Source organism: Phacochoerus africanus, chromosome 15 (genome assembly GCF_016906955.1).
Source record: "Phacochoerus africanus isolate WHEZ1 chromosome 15, ROS_Pafr_v1, whole genome shotgun sequence".
Lineage (NCBI taxonomy): Eukaryota > Metazoa > Chordata > Mammalia > Artiodactyla > Suidae > Phacochoerus > Phacochoerus africanus.
Genome location: NC_062558.1, coordinates 42228530 through 42241864, shown reverse-complemented (window position 1 = coordinate 42241864; position 13335 = coordinate 42228530). Strand labels below are relative to the sequence as shown.

The following is a 13335-nucleotide window of genomic DNA, read 5'->3' as shown; positions in this document are numbered from 1 at the left end:
AAGACAAAAATAATAAATAAATAAATAAATAAAACTCTTTCAAGTTGGTTGTCTGTATAAAAAAGACTTTCTTAACCGGGGCCCACTAGACATTAGCTTGGAAATTAGCACTTGCCAAAACTCTTTACTATCGCTCAATGTCTGTTTCATATCCCATTTATCTGTATAACCTTTGGCATTGTTTCACTGTAATGTGCAAATTCATGCTAGCAATTTTTTCTCTCCTTTTTTTGGGATAAGGAAGATCATGTGATCCAATTACAGAATTACTGTAAAGTCGTTTTACTTTTCCTAAATTCTTCTCACCAAGCAGATGGGTCAACTGCACACAGGCACGCATGCACACACACATTCATCCACAAGAAGAGGGAGTTCCCGTCGTGGCACAGTGGTTAATGAATCCGACTAGGAACCATGAGGTTGCAGGTTCGATTCCTGCCCTTGCTCAGTGGGTTAACCATCCGGCATTGCCGTGAGCTGTGGTGTAGGTCACAGACGAGGCTCGGATCCTGCGTTGCTATGGCTCTGGCATAGGCTGGCAGCTGTAGCTCTGATTCGACCCCTAGCCCGGGAAACTCCATATGCCGCGGGAGCAGCCCAAGAAATGGCAAAAAGACAAAAAAATAAATAAATAAATAAAAGAAAAAAAAAGGCAAAGAAAAAAAGCACACAGAGGACCACTTCTTTATATAGGGGCTTGTAAAACGGCTGGTTTCCTGTTAACCTGAATGTTGCTAAATTCTTGTATAATCCAATGGACGATCAAAAGTACTAATTTTTTTTTAATTTTTATTTTTTGCATTTCAAGGCCCCCCCCCTCTTTGAAAGTCTCGCTGGCCTATGGGCCTACCACACTCAAGGGACTTACCATAACTGTGCAGTCCTCTGAACCGCTGGCAATGACCTGATCATTATGTGGGCACCAGTCTATGTCCAGCACCGGTCCTGTGTGGCCACATACTGTAGGGTAGGACTTGTCGATCCGACCAGTCTAAAAGGAGAGAGAAACAGATCTGTTAAGTAACACCAACACCACCAGAGAGAATGTACGTTTTCTCAGGCCCATTTCTCCTTCATTACTTCTACCCCACACTCTCAACAATCTACATATGATGATGTTCACATCGGCCAAGGTCAAATGGTAATTTTACATCAACCTGCCTTTCTAGAAACAGTTACTACCACGGACACACCATCAAATTGAGGCTCTAAATTTCCAGAACCACAAAGACTTTTTTAATCAACAGCATTAACAGACACGGCGAAAGAGAATACAAGAGTCTTTTTACCAAAATACAATTCTAACAATAACAAAGTGTAAATTATAGGTGTGCTTTTACTGTTTAAAAAAACCAAACTTGGTATTATTCAAAATGGAAAATATAACCTTTAACATAGTAAGCTAACACCCTTGAACATATAAATTAACTGTTTTGGAAGCGCATGGCACTGTGAGCAAGCAAAGTTTAAGATAATAAAAAGAAAAGCTTTAACCACTGCTTAGTGGCTGAAGACATAGTACTTTTTAATGACTCAGTCACTCTGCTGCCTTCAATCAACAGAAATGCCAGCCAAGCTTTCTAATTAACCACCTCAGATCTTAACTACTACCCAGTTCCACATCTCATTAAGAATACAAATTTTTTTTTTTTTAATTTATGACTGCACCTGGGGCATACAAAAGTTCCTTGGTCAGGGATTAAATCCAAGCTGCAGCTGCAACCTACCCCCAGTGGCAACACCAGATCTTTAACCCACTGTGCCGGGCCAGGGATCAAACCTGTGCTACTGCAGAGGCAATGCCACATCTTTAACCTTCTGTGCCACAGAGGGAACTCCAAGAATACAATTTTTAATGTTGGTCACAAGCAGCCATCACAATTTGCTCATGTCATACATCTGAACCTAAGAAACCAATCTGGCTTATGAGATCAATTTTGTGTTAACTAAGACAAATGCTATTACAACAAAAGGTGTACAAAAGCCACCTCTTTTTTAAAAGGGTTACGCCAGTCCATGCTGAGGTTCTACAGGTGATAAATGCAGGTGAAAAAGGAATTGCTATAATGCAAAACTGATCCATTTTTTGGTTGTTGCTACTCTCCCATTATGGCCAGTTGTAGGGGCTGGCTTCTTGGAAAATTTTCAAGATCAGTAAATTCTGACTTGGACTTGACTGTGGAAATCTCCAGCAAAGCAGTGTGCTAAAGTCCAAAACCACAGGCCCCATAGTCAGACAGATATGGATTCAAATCCAGGTTCTCTTGTATAAACAGCTTGTGATCTCTCTAGGCTTCAGCTCGTCACCCGTAAAATGAGTAACACTAATATTTACCTCCCAGGATTACTGTGAAGAGTAAATGAGAAGTGAGGTAAATCATAACTTAGCATTATAATGATCTGTATAAGGTACATAAAAAATTAATTACAGTACCTGGAATATAGTAAGTACTAAGTGAAAATTAGGCACTTATTATTAGTTCTTCCAGCATAACTTTAACTTACTCCATCATTAAGAATTACAAATATGTGTTACCTGTGAACTCTCATGGGCCAGACAATAAGCTAAGTGTTGGTGACACAGAAGTGAGCAGGGCAGCCCACAGTCCATTTAAAGTTCCAGGTACAGCACACCAGGAGATACGCAGCACCAGGACAGGGCTGGGGCAGCAGGAACACAGAAGAGGGACATTCAACCAAGCGATGGGGGCGGGGGTTAGAGTCTTTGGGAAGATTTTCTGCTGAGAAAGCTGAGTTCTTAAGTGAGGTGTGAAGATGGACCTGAGGCCTGGGTTTTTTCACATACTCTTCCTTTCTCTTGCAAAACTATTTAAACCCAGAGTTTGGGTCTCCTGTATTGCATCACACACACAAAAAAGGAATTCCTAAAAGAAGACAGCAAGGAAGAAACACAAAATCTAAGTGTTATATGAGAAGCCACATGGGTCTCTGGCAGGCCGAGAAGTACCTGGTCAGGGACCAGACTACCTGGGCTGGAGCTGGGGCTCCGCCACTTTCTTGCTCTGAAGCTCTGGCCAAATTCTTGCATCTAGCAACCTCAGTTCCTCACCCAAGAAACAAGAACAATAGAGTTCTTTCTTCAAGAGCTGATGGGGGGTTCAAATCCAGGATTAATTGAGATAACAAAGAAAAGCACTTGGTACTGTCCTCACACTTGAAGAACTCGATAAATGTTACCCAAAATTTAACAACCGCCAGGACCTACTCTAGCAACATCCCTGACCCTATCTGTCCTTAAAGAAGGAATTTCTACCAAGCACCTACTAAGCCAGCTGCTTTCACCAAATTCCCTTTTTGTATTCTCAAAAAGACCCTATGAGTACTCCTCCCCTGAAGCATCTACCCCAGGTAATGGTCTCAAGAGTGTTTTCTAATACTATTATTATATTATGTATTATTTAAACTATAGATATACTCTTTTGAATGTGTGATATTTCATTATTTAAAACATTGGGAGGAGTTCCCTTGTGGTGCAGTGGGTTAAAGATCTGGTGTTGTTACGGCAGTGGCTCCAGTCACTGCAGAGGCACAGGGTTGATCCCTGACCTGTGAACTTGCCTCGGGTGCAGCCAAAAAACCCCCAAAATATTCTGGGACACGAAGGCCAGGGCGAGAGGTCTGATACATATTTCAACAGATATTACAGAAGGAGAGAACAGAAAAGGCAAAAACTGAAGAGATGAGAGCAAAGGGGTTGCCAGGTTTAACTAAAGGCACGAATCAGACATGAGTCCCAAGAAAAATAAGTAAAGATAAATCCACATCTATTCACATTTTAGTGCAACTCAGAACACCTAAAAGATAAAAAAAATCTCAAACAAAAGCAGCCATAGAGAAAAGACAGATCACCTAGAGAGAGAGTAATGACTAAATGTGGGCAGACTTCTCAAAAGCAAGAACAGAAACAAAGACATGGGAAAATATCTCGGAAATGCTAAAAAAAAAAACTACCTGTGCATTCTATATGCACATAAACTATCATTCAAAAGTGATGGCCTAGGATTTCTCTTGTAGCACAGCAGGTTAAGGATCCAGCATTGTCACTGCAACAGCTTGGGTTGCTGCTGTGGCACAGTTTCAATCCCTGGCCTGAGAACTTCCACATGCCATGGACACAGGCAAAAAAAAGGAAGGAAAAAATGATGGGGAAAAAAAGACATTGTAAACAAAAAGATACAGAAAATTTACCGTTTAAAGACTCGTACTGGAAGTTCCTGTTATGGCTTAGAGGAAATGAACCAGACTAGTATCCATGAGGACTAGGGTTCAATAACTGGCCTCACTCAGTGAGTTAAGGATCCTCAGTTGCCACAAGCTGTAGCACAGGTTGCAGACTCAGCTCAGATCTGGAGTTTCTGTGGCTGTGGTATAGGCTGGCAGCTGCAGCTCTGATTCATCCCTAGCCTGGGAACTTCCATATTCCATATGCAGTGGGTGTGGCCCGAAAAACACCAAAAAAAAAAAAGCCTCTTACTGGAGTTACTGCTGTGGCACAACAGTTCCTATGGTGGTGCTGGTTTGATCCCTGGCCCCATGCAGTGGGTTAAAGATCCCATGCTTTCGCAGCTGTAATGTAGGCTGCAGCTGTGGCTCAGATTTGACTCCTGGCCTGGGAACTTCCATATGCCTCAGGTGTGGCCAAAAAAGAAAAAAAAAAAAAAAAAAGACTCTTACTCAAAGAATTAAGTTCTTAGACTTATGTCAAAGAAATTCAAATTTAATTTCTAATTAAAGTTCAAGGATTTATTTCAGGGAGAGAACATGAACTAGAAGGAAGAACTGGGATGTCAAAACAAGCAGTGAGCAAAGGTACCTGGTGACTGTGGTAAATGTAAATAGGCACTGACTGTGCAGAACAGTAGTAATCATGACTAACTGGAATACACATCAGGCAGACCTAAAATACTAAACGATAACAACATGTAAGAAAGACATGAGCAGTGTTCAAAGGTTTCAGGGCCCTTCTCTAGAAAAAGGCAGAAAACTTGGCACGTTTTAGACTTTAAGTCATATAAGTATGTTAAAGTTAAAGGGCAAACACTAAAAGAGAATATATAACTTCCAAAAGGTATATGGAGTGGGAGGGAGGCTAGTAGAATTAAAAAACTCATGCAAGGTAGGTCTGAAATTTTGTGAAACTAGCTTTTTTTTTTTGTCTTTTGTTGTTGTTGTTGTTGCTATTTCTTGGGCCGCTCCCGCGGCATATGGAGGTTCCCAGGCTAGGGGTCGAATCGGAGCTGTAGCCACCGGCCTATGCCAGAGCCACAGCAACACGGGATCCGAGCCGCGTCTGCAACCTACACCACAGCTCATGACAACGCCGGATCGTTAACCCACTGAGCAAGGGCAGAGACCGAACCCGCAACCTCATGGTTCCTAGTCGGATTCGTTAACCACTGCACCACGACGGGAACTCCTGTGAAACTAACTTTTAAGTGATATTATCACTACTAAAAGGCTTTAAATCCATTCAATTTTTTTAACATGTGCTAGAGAGTATTTCTAAAATGTTTTAAATTATATGAAAAACTGCATTCTAGTCTAAAAAAAAAACCAAAACACCCAAAAAACAAACAAAAACTCATGCAATCTAAGAGAAAGAGGAAATAAAGACAAAAAAAGGCAAGGAAACCACGAACATTAGAAAACACAAATAAGATGGCGGAAATAAAACCAATCATAAATCACAAATTGTGGTAAATACGAATGACTTCAACTCATCAGCTAAAAGACAAGGTGTTTCAGGTCAGATTAAAACCAGCCACAAGACACATTTAAAAAGGAGAGGATATAAAAATATATACCAGGTGGCTATACTAGAACAAATAGGTTTTAAGGTGAAATGCATTTTAAAAGCATTTAAAGAAACGATTCAGGGGAAAGCTATAGTCACTATGAACTTTAACACGTCTAGATACACAGCTTCAAAATAAGGCAGAAACTGACAGAACTAGGAGGAAATGACACAACCATAATCTTAAGAGATATTAATAAAGATTTAAGAGATCAGAGACAAAAATCAGTATAAATACAAACACCTTTAACAAAAGTAACAAGCTTGATCTAATGGATATACACAATCTTGTAGTCAACATTTTAAAACACACATTTCTCCCCCCCAAGCACATACTAAACACTTATTTTTGTAAACAACTAGGGCACCACAAAGGAAATCTCAAAAACTACCAAGGAATCAATATTCTATAGAGCATGTTCTGAGTACAATGCAACACAATTAAAAACTAATAGAAAAATATAAACTAAAAATTTGTGAGCAATAGCTAAAACAAATCTTAAAATTCCAGATGAAATAAGGAACCTCCTAGAAAACACATAATGTATCAAAGCCTTTTCAATAAGTAGAAAACCTAAAGAGACCCATAACCATAAAAGAGCCAGTACCGTAACTCCACACATCACCGTCCCCCTTATCAATCAATCGATCAATCACTAAATACCAAAAATAATAGGCCCAGTGGGTTTTACAGATGAGTTTTACCAAACATTCAAGGAAGAAATCATCTCAAACCAAAGTTCCCAGCAAAGAGAAAACAGACACATTGCCAAACTCATTACATAAGGAAGGTACTACCTTCATACAGTACGAGGAAGAGAACCTCAAGCCTATGTGACTTATAACTATTGATGCAAACTCTTCTCAAAAAAGGGGGAAAAAAAAGGAGTTTCTTTGTGGCATAACAGGTTAGGGATCTGGTGTTGTCAGTGTACCAGTTCGGGTGGCTGCCATGGTACAGGTTTGATCCCTGGCCCAGGAACTTCCACATGCTGCAGGCGTGGCCAAAAAAGAGAGAGATAGAAAAGAAAGAAAATGTGAGAAAAACTGCCATTTGAAATGCACACTGATGGTTTTACATGGAAAATATTCTCAACACCCAGTCTAGTATCAGCTGCCTTGATGACAAGAGCTTGTACCTCCAAATAGCTTCTTAGCCATAACAAAATCTAATCAAAAGCACAGCATCATATTTCACCCGTATGTATCTTTAAAAGGGCGGAGCTGAGCAATTATAAATTGCTGAGAGTTCAAGTCCATGGAAACTGAAGGAAACCATATAATAATGGCCTTATATGGTAAGGATGAGGGCACATCATTTCTGGAAGTTATTTTGCACTGGGATCAAAAGAGAATGCATTTCTCATTCATAATCATGACACATCCTCATTTACCATCCAGTGAATAAACCAAGGAACCATGTCTAATTCTAGATTGTGAAGGACCATTCAGAAAGACATCACTGCAAGTCATGGTGACAACACCGCTTACCTGTGCGTCTAAGCAGCAAATTTAAACAAATACTAAGGATGGAAGATTGACAAGAACTTAATAATAGCTTGTAAGTATCTTCCTTGACTAAACAGTGATTTATTTTAGGAACTACTCATCAATTTCCCAAGGCTTATATATAGAATAATTTCATTTACTAACAAATCAGTCCACTGTTTCATTAAGGATGCGTCACATTAGTTACACCATCTAGAATACTACTCTGCTAGCATGGAATTTAAAGTTCAGCTGAAAATAGCCAGTCAGACATTTAGACTTCCTCTTTAAATAATTATTTAAGTGTATCGCTTACCTACGAGTTAATCACATGCCAGCAGAGCATTTTATTGTACCTCTCTTGTTAAAACTCCACGTGATAAGAATTACCAGCAAGTCTAGTGCCGCAAGTGACCAACGCCAAGGTTCCCAAAGGCTTTAGCCAAGACCCTCGTTCATACACTTGAGGGACATCAGGGAAACAGGTCAAGGCACTGGCTTATGGATTATTATTATTATATGAAAGATCCCATTGCCTGCTGGTGGAGGCCCAGCAACATCAGCCTCAGCGAAAGTTCAGTCTCCAAAGTGTATGTAGCGCTGGCACGAGGGGGACGCGTGACAGCACAATTTCCATGTGGCAGCCCAAACTGAGGCTGATGGCTTTGACACGTTCCAGCCAGCAGCCCTCATGGTGGTGGGAAACCACCTAGACACCAGCACTATCATCTCATTTGGGTTTGGGTAAGTCCTCAAAAATTTCATAGTAGCCGAAAGACTCAGCAAGAGCTCCCAGAGACTACTGATGCTTCAACTAAACCTACAGGTAGGCAATACTTCCCTCCTACAGACTTTTTCTGGGAGGGGAAGTAAAAAAAAATTAAAATTAAAGCAACAGTAAATACATATTTTTGTATAACTGCTCTAAGAAGGAATGTTTGCAATTTTAAACGAGTTGGCAAAAACATTCCTCCTTATGCATACAAAATTCCATGTAACTCTTATGAAATGGTATTTCCAGTTGTAAAAGTATTTCCCATTAGTTTTAATAGGAAATCACAACTGCTTCCACATACATCTAACAGTATATCTTACTTATTTGCCCCTTTTCAAAAAGAAATCCATGTTTAAGAAGTGCACTCATCCTAAACGCCGTGCAATCAAAAAAAAAATCTCTTATATATAAACAGATATGTACATCAATCTCACAGATGTCTCCATAAAGGAGTTCCACTCTGGGATGTGTTTTCTAGGGAGCTAATGGTGTATTAGGTGTAGCAGCAGACATTTTCACCCTCCCAGAGTTTCAAAATACAACACGGGGATGCTTCCAATATGATCTTTGCATGAATCATTCAGAATGATTGCTTCTTAATGGAAGACTGACCCTTGCATGGTAATTGTTTTCGATACACCCATTAACTTGTTCAACATTAGCTGAAGATGCTAGCAAACTGATGCCAAGGAGTATCGATCCAACCATTATTGATTCCTTCCAAAAGTAACACAACACTTTAGCTGGCAGGCTTATTCCATCTCATGACTGACATATGTTTCCACAAAGTTAAAAACTCCCATGGTGTCAAAAAGTAATGCTCACTAATTTTATCAGTCAAATCCAGTATTCCCTCTAAGATGCTCAGGTGTTCCACATATAGGGTTTTCCTAGTCTACTTTCTGGAGCTCAGTCGTAGCAGCACAAACTGTCCCTGGGCACTGGGCTCTGACTGCTTCCTAGGCTGTCGTCTCCCTTAGCCAGTCCAGCACAGGCAGCTCCCAGGACCTTTCTCCCAAACTCTAACCTGCAGTCTTTTTATTCAGCCACTTTATAATCCATTATTATAATCTGTGCTTATTATCCAGACTGGATACACCACCCTCAGATGGAAGGCCCAAACAGCCCCTTCCCCATCTTGACTCAAGGAACAAAGACTTTTTCCCCCAGAATGCTCATCTCTACTTAATATTTCTATAAGTTTTCATTGGGGGAGGGGGAGGCTGATCAAAATCACTTGGTGTGTTCAAAGTTCAATAGCTTTTATCACACTGTCCATACATTAAAAGATCTTTTCACAGTCACAGATAGTAACTCATTACTGGCCTTGGAGTAACACACTGAGAGCTCTTGAACTCTCAGCAAGGAAAATGGCAAGTCAAACATGTGCTCGGAAGCAAAGGAAAAATTTGTAGCCTGGGCATAAGGGCTCCATTCACACTGCACAGAGTTCAAAGGAATAAAAAAAGGATATCTATTGAAGTGGGTTTTCCTTTTTTCCAACTTCCTTTTTCTTGGAACAGTGTATTTATGTGGATACATGTTTCACTGAAGTCTCCTTAGGCCCTGCTCCTCCACGGGGAGGAGCTATAGTGACTGTGACTGTGGGACCAGGAAGACTGATGCTCACAGTCCAGGACCTGCTGACAGGCTGGTCACTGAAAGTAACAGCTCTAGATGAAGGAATAAAACATCCCGAGGAGGTTTTACTTTAAGGCAACAAAAAACGCCAACCTTGAGGGTAAGAGGAGGTACTGTGGAATAGAACACACAGATTGGGTTACCCGGTCCTGTAAAGTAAGCCAGCAACTAAAGCTGCCGGGGAGAGGCAGCATGGCTCTGCAGAGACCTCACCTGCCTAGGAGCAAAAGGAACATTCTTTACGGCCACAAGTGACAATGCCAAGCAAACCATTTTAGCATCACAGGTCCTCTTTAAAAACTGGGTTTAACAATGAATAGACCATTTTAAAAGTCCATTAAGAACTTGAGGGAAGTTACTGTAAAACTATAGATATTTTATTATCACAAAGCATAAGAGTGGAAGAGTTGGCATTTCCTTAATCATGCCTAAATATGCAACAGGAAATGGAGAAGCTCTATTTCCTAACTTCCTGACCTAACAATAAAAATTTATAAAGCAGAAAACCTCATCACTGCAGACGACTAATTCCATAAGATCTTTTGGGTCTGAGAACAAATAAAACTAGGAACCCAAGACGAGATATAACTTAGTCAAAATACAATTCAGCTTGAAAGGAAAAGCTAGGAGTTCCTGTTATGGCTCAGCAGGTTAAGAACTCAACTAGTATCCATGAGGATGCAGGTTCGATCCTTGGCCTCGGTGTTGCGGTGAAATGCGGTGTAGGTCACAGACACGGCTCAGATCCCGAGTTGCTGTGGCTGTAGTGTAGGCTGGCAGCTGCAGCTCCAGTCGGAGCCTTAGCCTGGGAACTTCCACATGCCTCGGGTACAGCCCTAGAAAGGAAAAAAAAAAAAAAAAAAAACAGAAAAAGAAAAGCTAGACGGCAAAAAGAACTATGGATCTAAGTGAAAATGTAGGAAATTAAAACAAAGCCTTCGCTATCCAATGCAAAAGGAGAGAAACTGGTTGCCTAACCATTTGGACTGAGCGTCATCTCCAATGACAATGGAGATTCCTCCCATGGGACCCCTGTGAATGATGAAAAGCTCCAGAGCTACCCTCCCAATATCTAGCTCTGCACTGCTTTACCCACAAGCCTCAGAAGAAAACTACCTCCCTTGAAGTGGGGCATGAGAGACAGAAAAATTTCTTTTTTTCTTTGGGCAAAAGCCTTGGGCTACATGGCCTAGGCAGCTCACATCTTGCAGAGGTTGTAAACAAGCAGGAAGACCAGAGCACAGACCCAATTCAGTAGCCTGTATCATTTACTCACAACTTAAAGCTCAGCCAGAAAGGAAACCCAAGTCCCTGTTCCTCTGAGAAAGCCAACACGTGCTCCAGCCCCCGCCCTCCTGACTTGGCCTTCCCTCCTGGGCTCAGCTCAGTTCCCACCCCCAGCTAGCACGTATTCAATGTGGAGAGAGCAGAACATTTTCTACATATGGTTATAAAGAGGCTTCTGGACAAACTAGGTCGGCAGAAATTTGTCCACTGAACCGAGTCTATTTTAGTGATCGGTATTCGGAAACCTGCTCTTTGCTTCCCCCGCTTGGGTTATCATCACGTTTACACTCTGAGGCTTCCACTGGCAGCACTTGCTGGTGTACTCCGGATAACCAGGAAAGAGTTAAACGTTCTTTGCACTTGACTCAGTGGCTTCCCTTCACCACACACTCCCGGATCCCACCATTCTCTGAGTCGCCTTGCAGCCAATCAAAGCAAAGGAAGGAAATTATCCTGGCCGGCTGACAGCCCCAGCGCTCTGATGGCCATATATGGTAAAAACCACTGTCAGAGCCCTGTCAGGCCTGCGGGCCGGCTGCCGTGGACATATCAGTGAACTGCAGCAGCCGCAGAAGCGGCCAAGGAAACGCACAAAGGACAGGCGGCCTGCTCATCTCCCGGGGCAGGGGGGAGGGGAGGGGGAGCCAGGGCACACTCTGAGTCACAGCCACTCGCAGGAATCAAAAATAGCCCCAGGGCACATTGTGAGGTTCCTCCTGCCAGGACTTTGTGCTCCATTGTTAACTGGGGTGAGGAGGGTGTCCCCTCCCCACCCCAGCCCCCAGCAAGACTGTGGAAAACAGCCACTGGGAGAAGATGAAAAGGCCCTTCTGTGGTGCTTCATGTGGTAATGAGGCCGTGCAGTGCTCGCAGGGCTGGCAGCTCGGGACATAATTTGGAAGTCATTGTTCTGCACCTGGTGCCATCCCCCTGCACCCTCCACCGCCCACCCCCAGCCTTTCCCAGCCCAGACCACCGACAGTGAAGGTGCTCTGCGCAGCACACAGCATCTATTCCAGGAGGCGGTGAGTGAGCATCCCAGGACACACCAGGACACCAGGAGGAATACACTCCCCTGCCCCTTCCACTACCCTGTGCCCAAGGTCCCCATCTATACAAAAGGCTACAGGCCCTGCCACCCTCGTCCAAAATGGAGCACCGCTATTTGTGGGAATGGAAATTGCCTGTCAGCAGCCGTACAGTTAAGGGGGAGGTGCAGCCAATGCAAATCCAGCAGGTGCTGGCAGTGACCGGGGTGCAGAGAAAAGCACCATCAGGGGACTGCCATTCCTTTTGAACCAGTCCGTGAAAGAAGGCCCTTCTCAGAACAGCGCCTGGTGCTTAGAGGAAGCCCACAATGATGTGAAATGCTGCAACTCCATTGCTGCTGCTGTCTCCTCGTGAGGCAGGCTACAGACCAAGGACTTTCTAAACCTTAAGACGATTCTCCAAGCTGCCAGAACCAGAGCCCTGACAAGCTAGTGTTTTTGTTATTAAACAAAACACTGGGATTGCTGCTATACACAATCCCTCAATTATTCAAAATGAAATAGCCTTCTAATCCCAGAGGAAGAATGCAAAGGATTAAGTGTCAATTAGACCATGATTTCTATTTTTTAGAAAATCTTTCACTCACTGGGGGAAAAAATGTTAGTGAAAAATATACACATACAAATCAAATAAAGACTCAGAGACCTAGGTTCTAATCCACGAAAGACCTCATGGCTTTGGGCAATCACTCAGTCTGAGTTTCAATTTCTGCCACTGTAGAATGGGGGTATGACAGCACCCCCCCACACTGTGTGCAAAAACTAAGACACCATGTAGGAAGGGGACCCTCCAAGCACATTGTGATGTCACTTTGGAGCCTCATTTTTATGACTATGACATGAAGTCACTGCCTTTTCCTGAAGGTCAAACAGTGGAAAGATGCTATGTGGACCCAGTTTTTAACAATAATCCTAAAATGCAGAACAGGGCTTATTCTCCATATCATAGTGGAGGCGAACACCAACTTTGCACTATTTATGCTGGAAGTGAAGGAAAAAAAGAGCCAAGATGTATGTAATTTTTCTACCAGAAAGCTGTCCTATAGCTCCTCCTAGTCCTCCTCCCATCACACATTCCATTTCCCCAGTACTAGAAAAGGCCATCTCAACACAAGAGGGAGGAATGTGGTTCCTCCCTTGCTCTTCCCCCAGCTGGGAACAGAGCCCCTCTTCTAACACATCAGTTTAGTGCAATGGCTGGGCTCCTCTTCTGCTTCATCCCTGGTTCTTCACTCAGGAGAAATCTGACTTCCAAGAGAACCTTCCTTGACTTCCAAGCC

At 42.5% G+C, this 13335-nt stretch overlaps 1 protein-coding gene across 2 annotated transcripts in view; it reads right to left on the bottom strand.

Annotated features, from left to right (window-relative positions):
- Positions 1-13335, bottom strand: part of CORO1C (coronin 1C) — an 80617-nt gene that overhangs the window by 24114 nt on the left and 43168 nt on the right. For both annotated transcript variants that reach the window (XM_047759746.1, XM_047759747.1), the window contains one exon: positions 869-991. In XM_047759746.1, coding sequence (XP_047615702.1) covers positions 869-991 — 123 coding nt within the window. The remainder of the gene's footprint in view (positions 1-868; positions 992-13335) is intronic.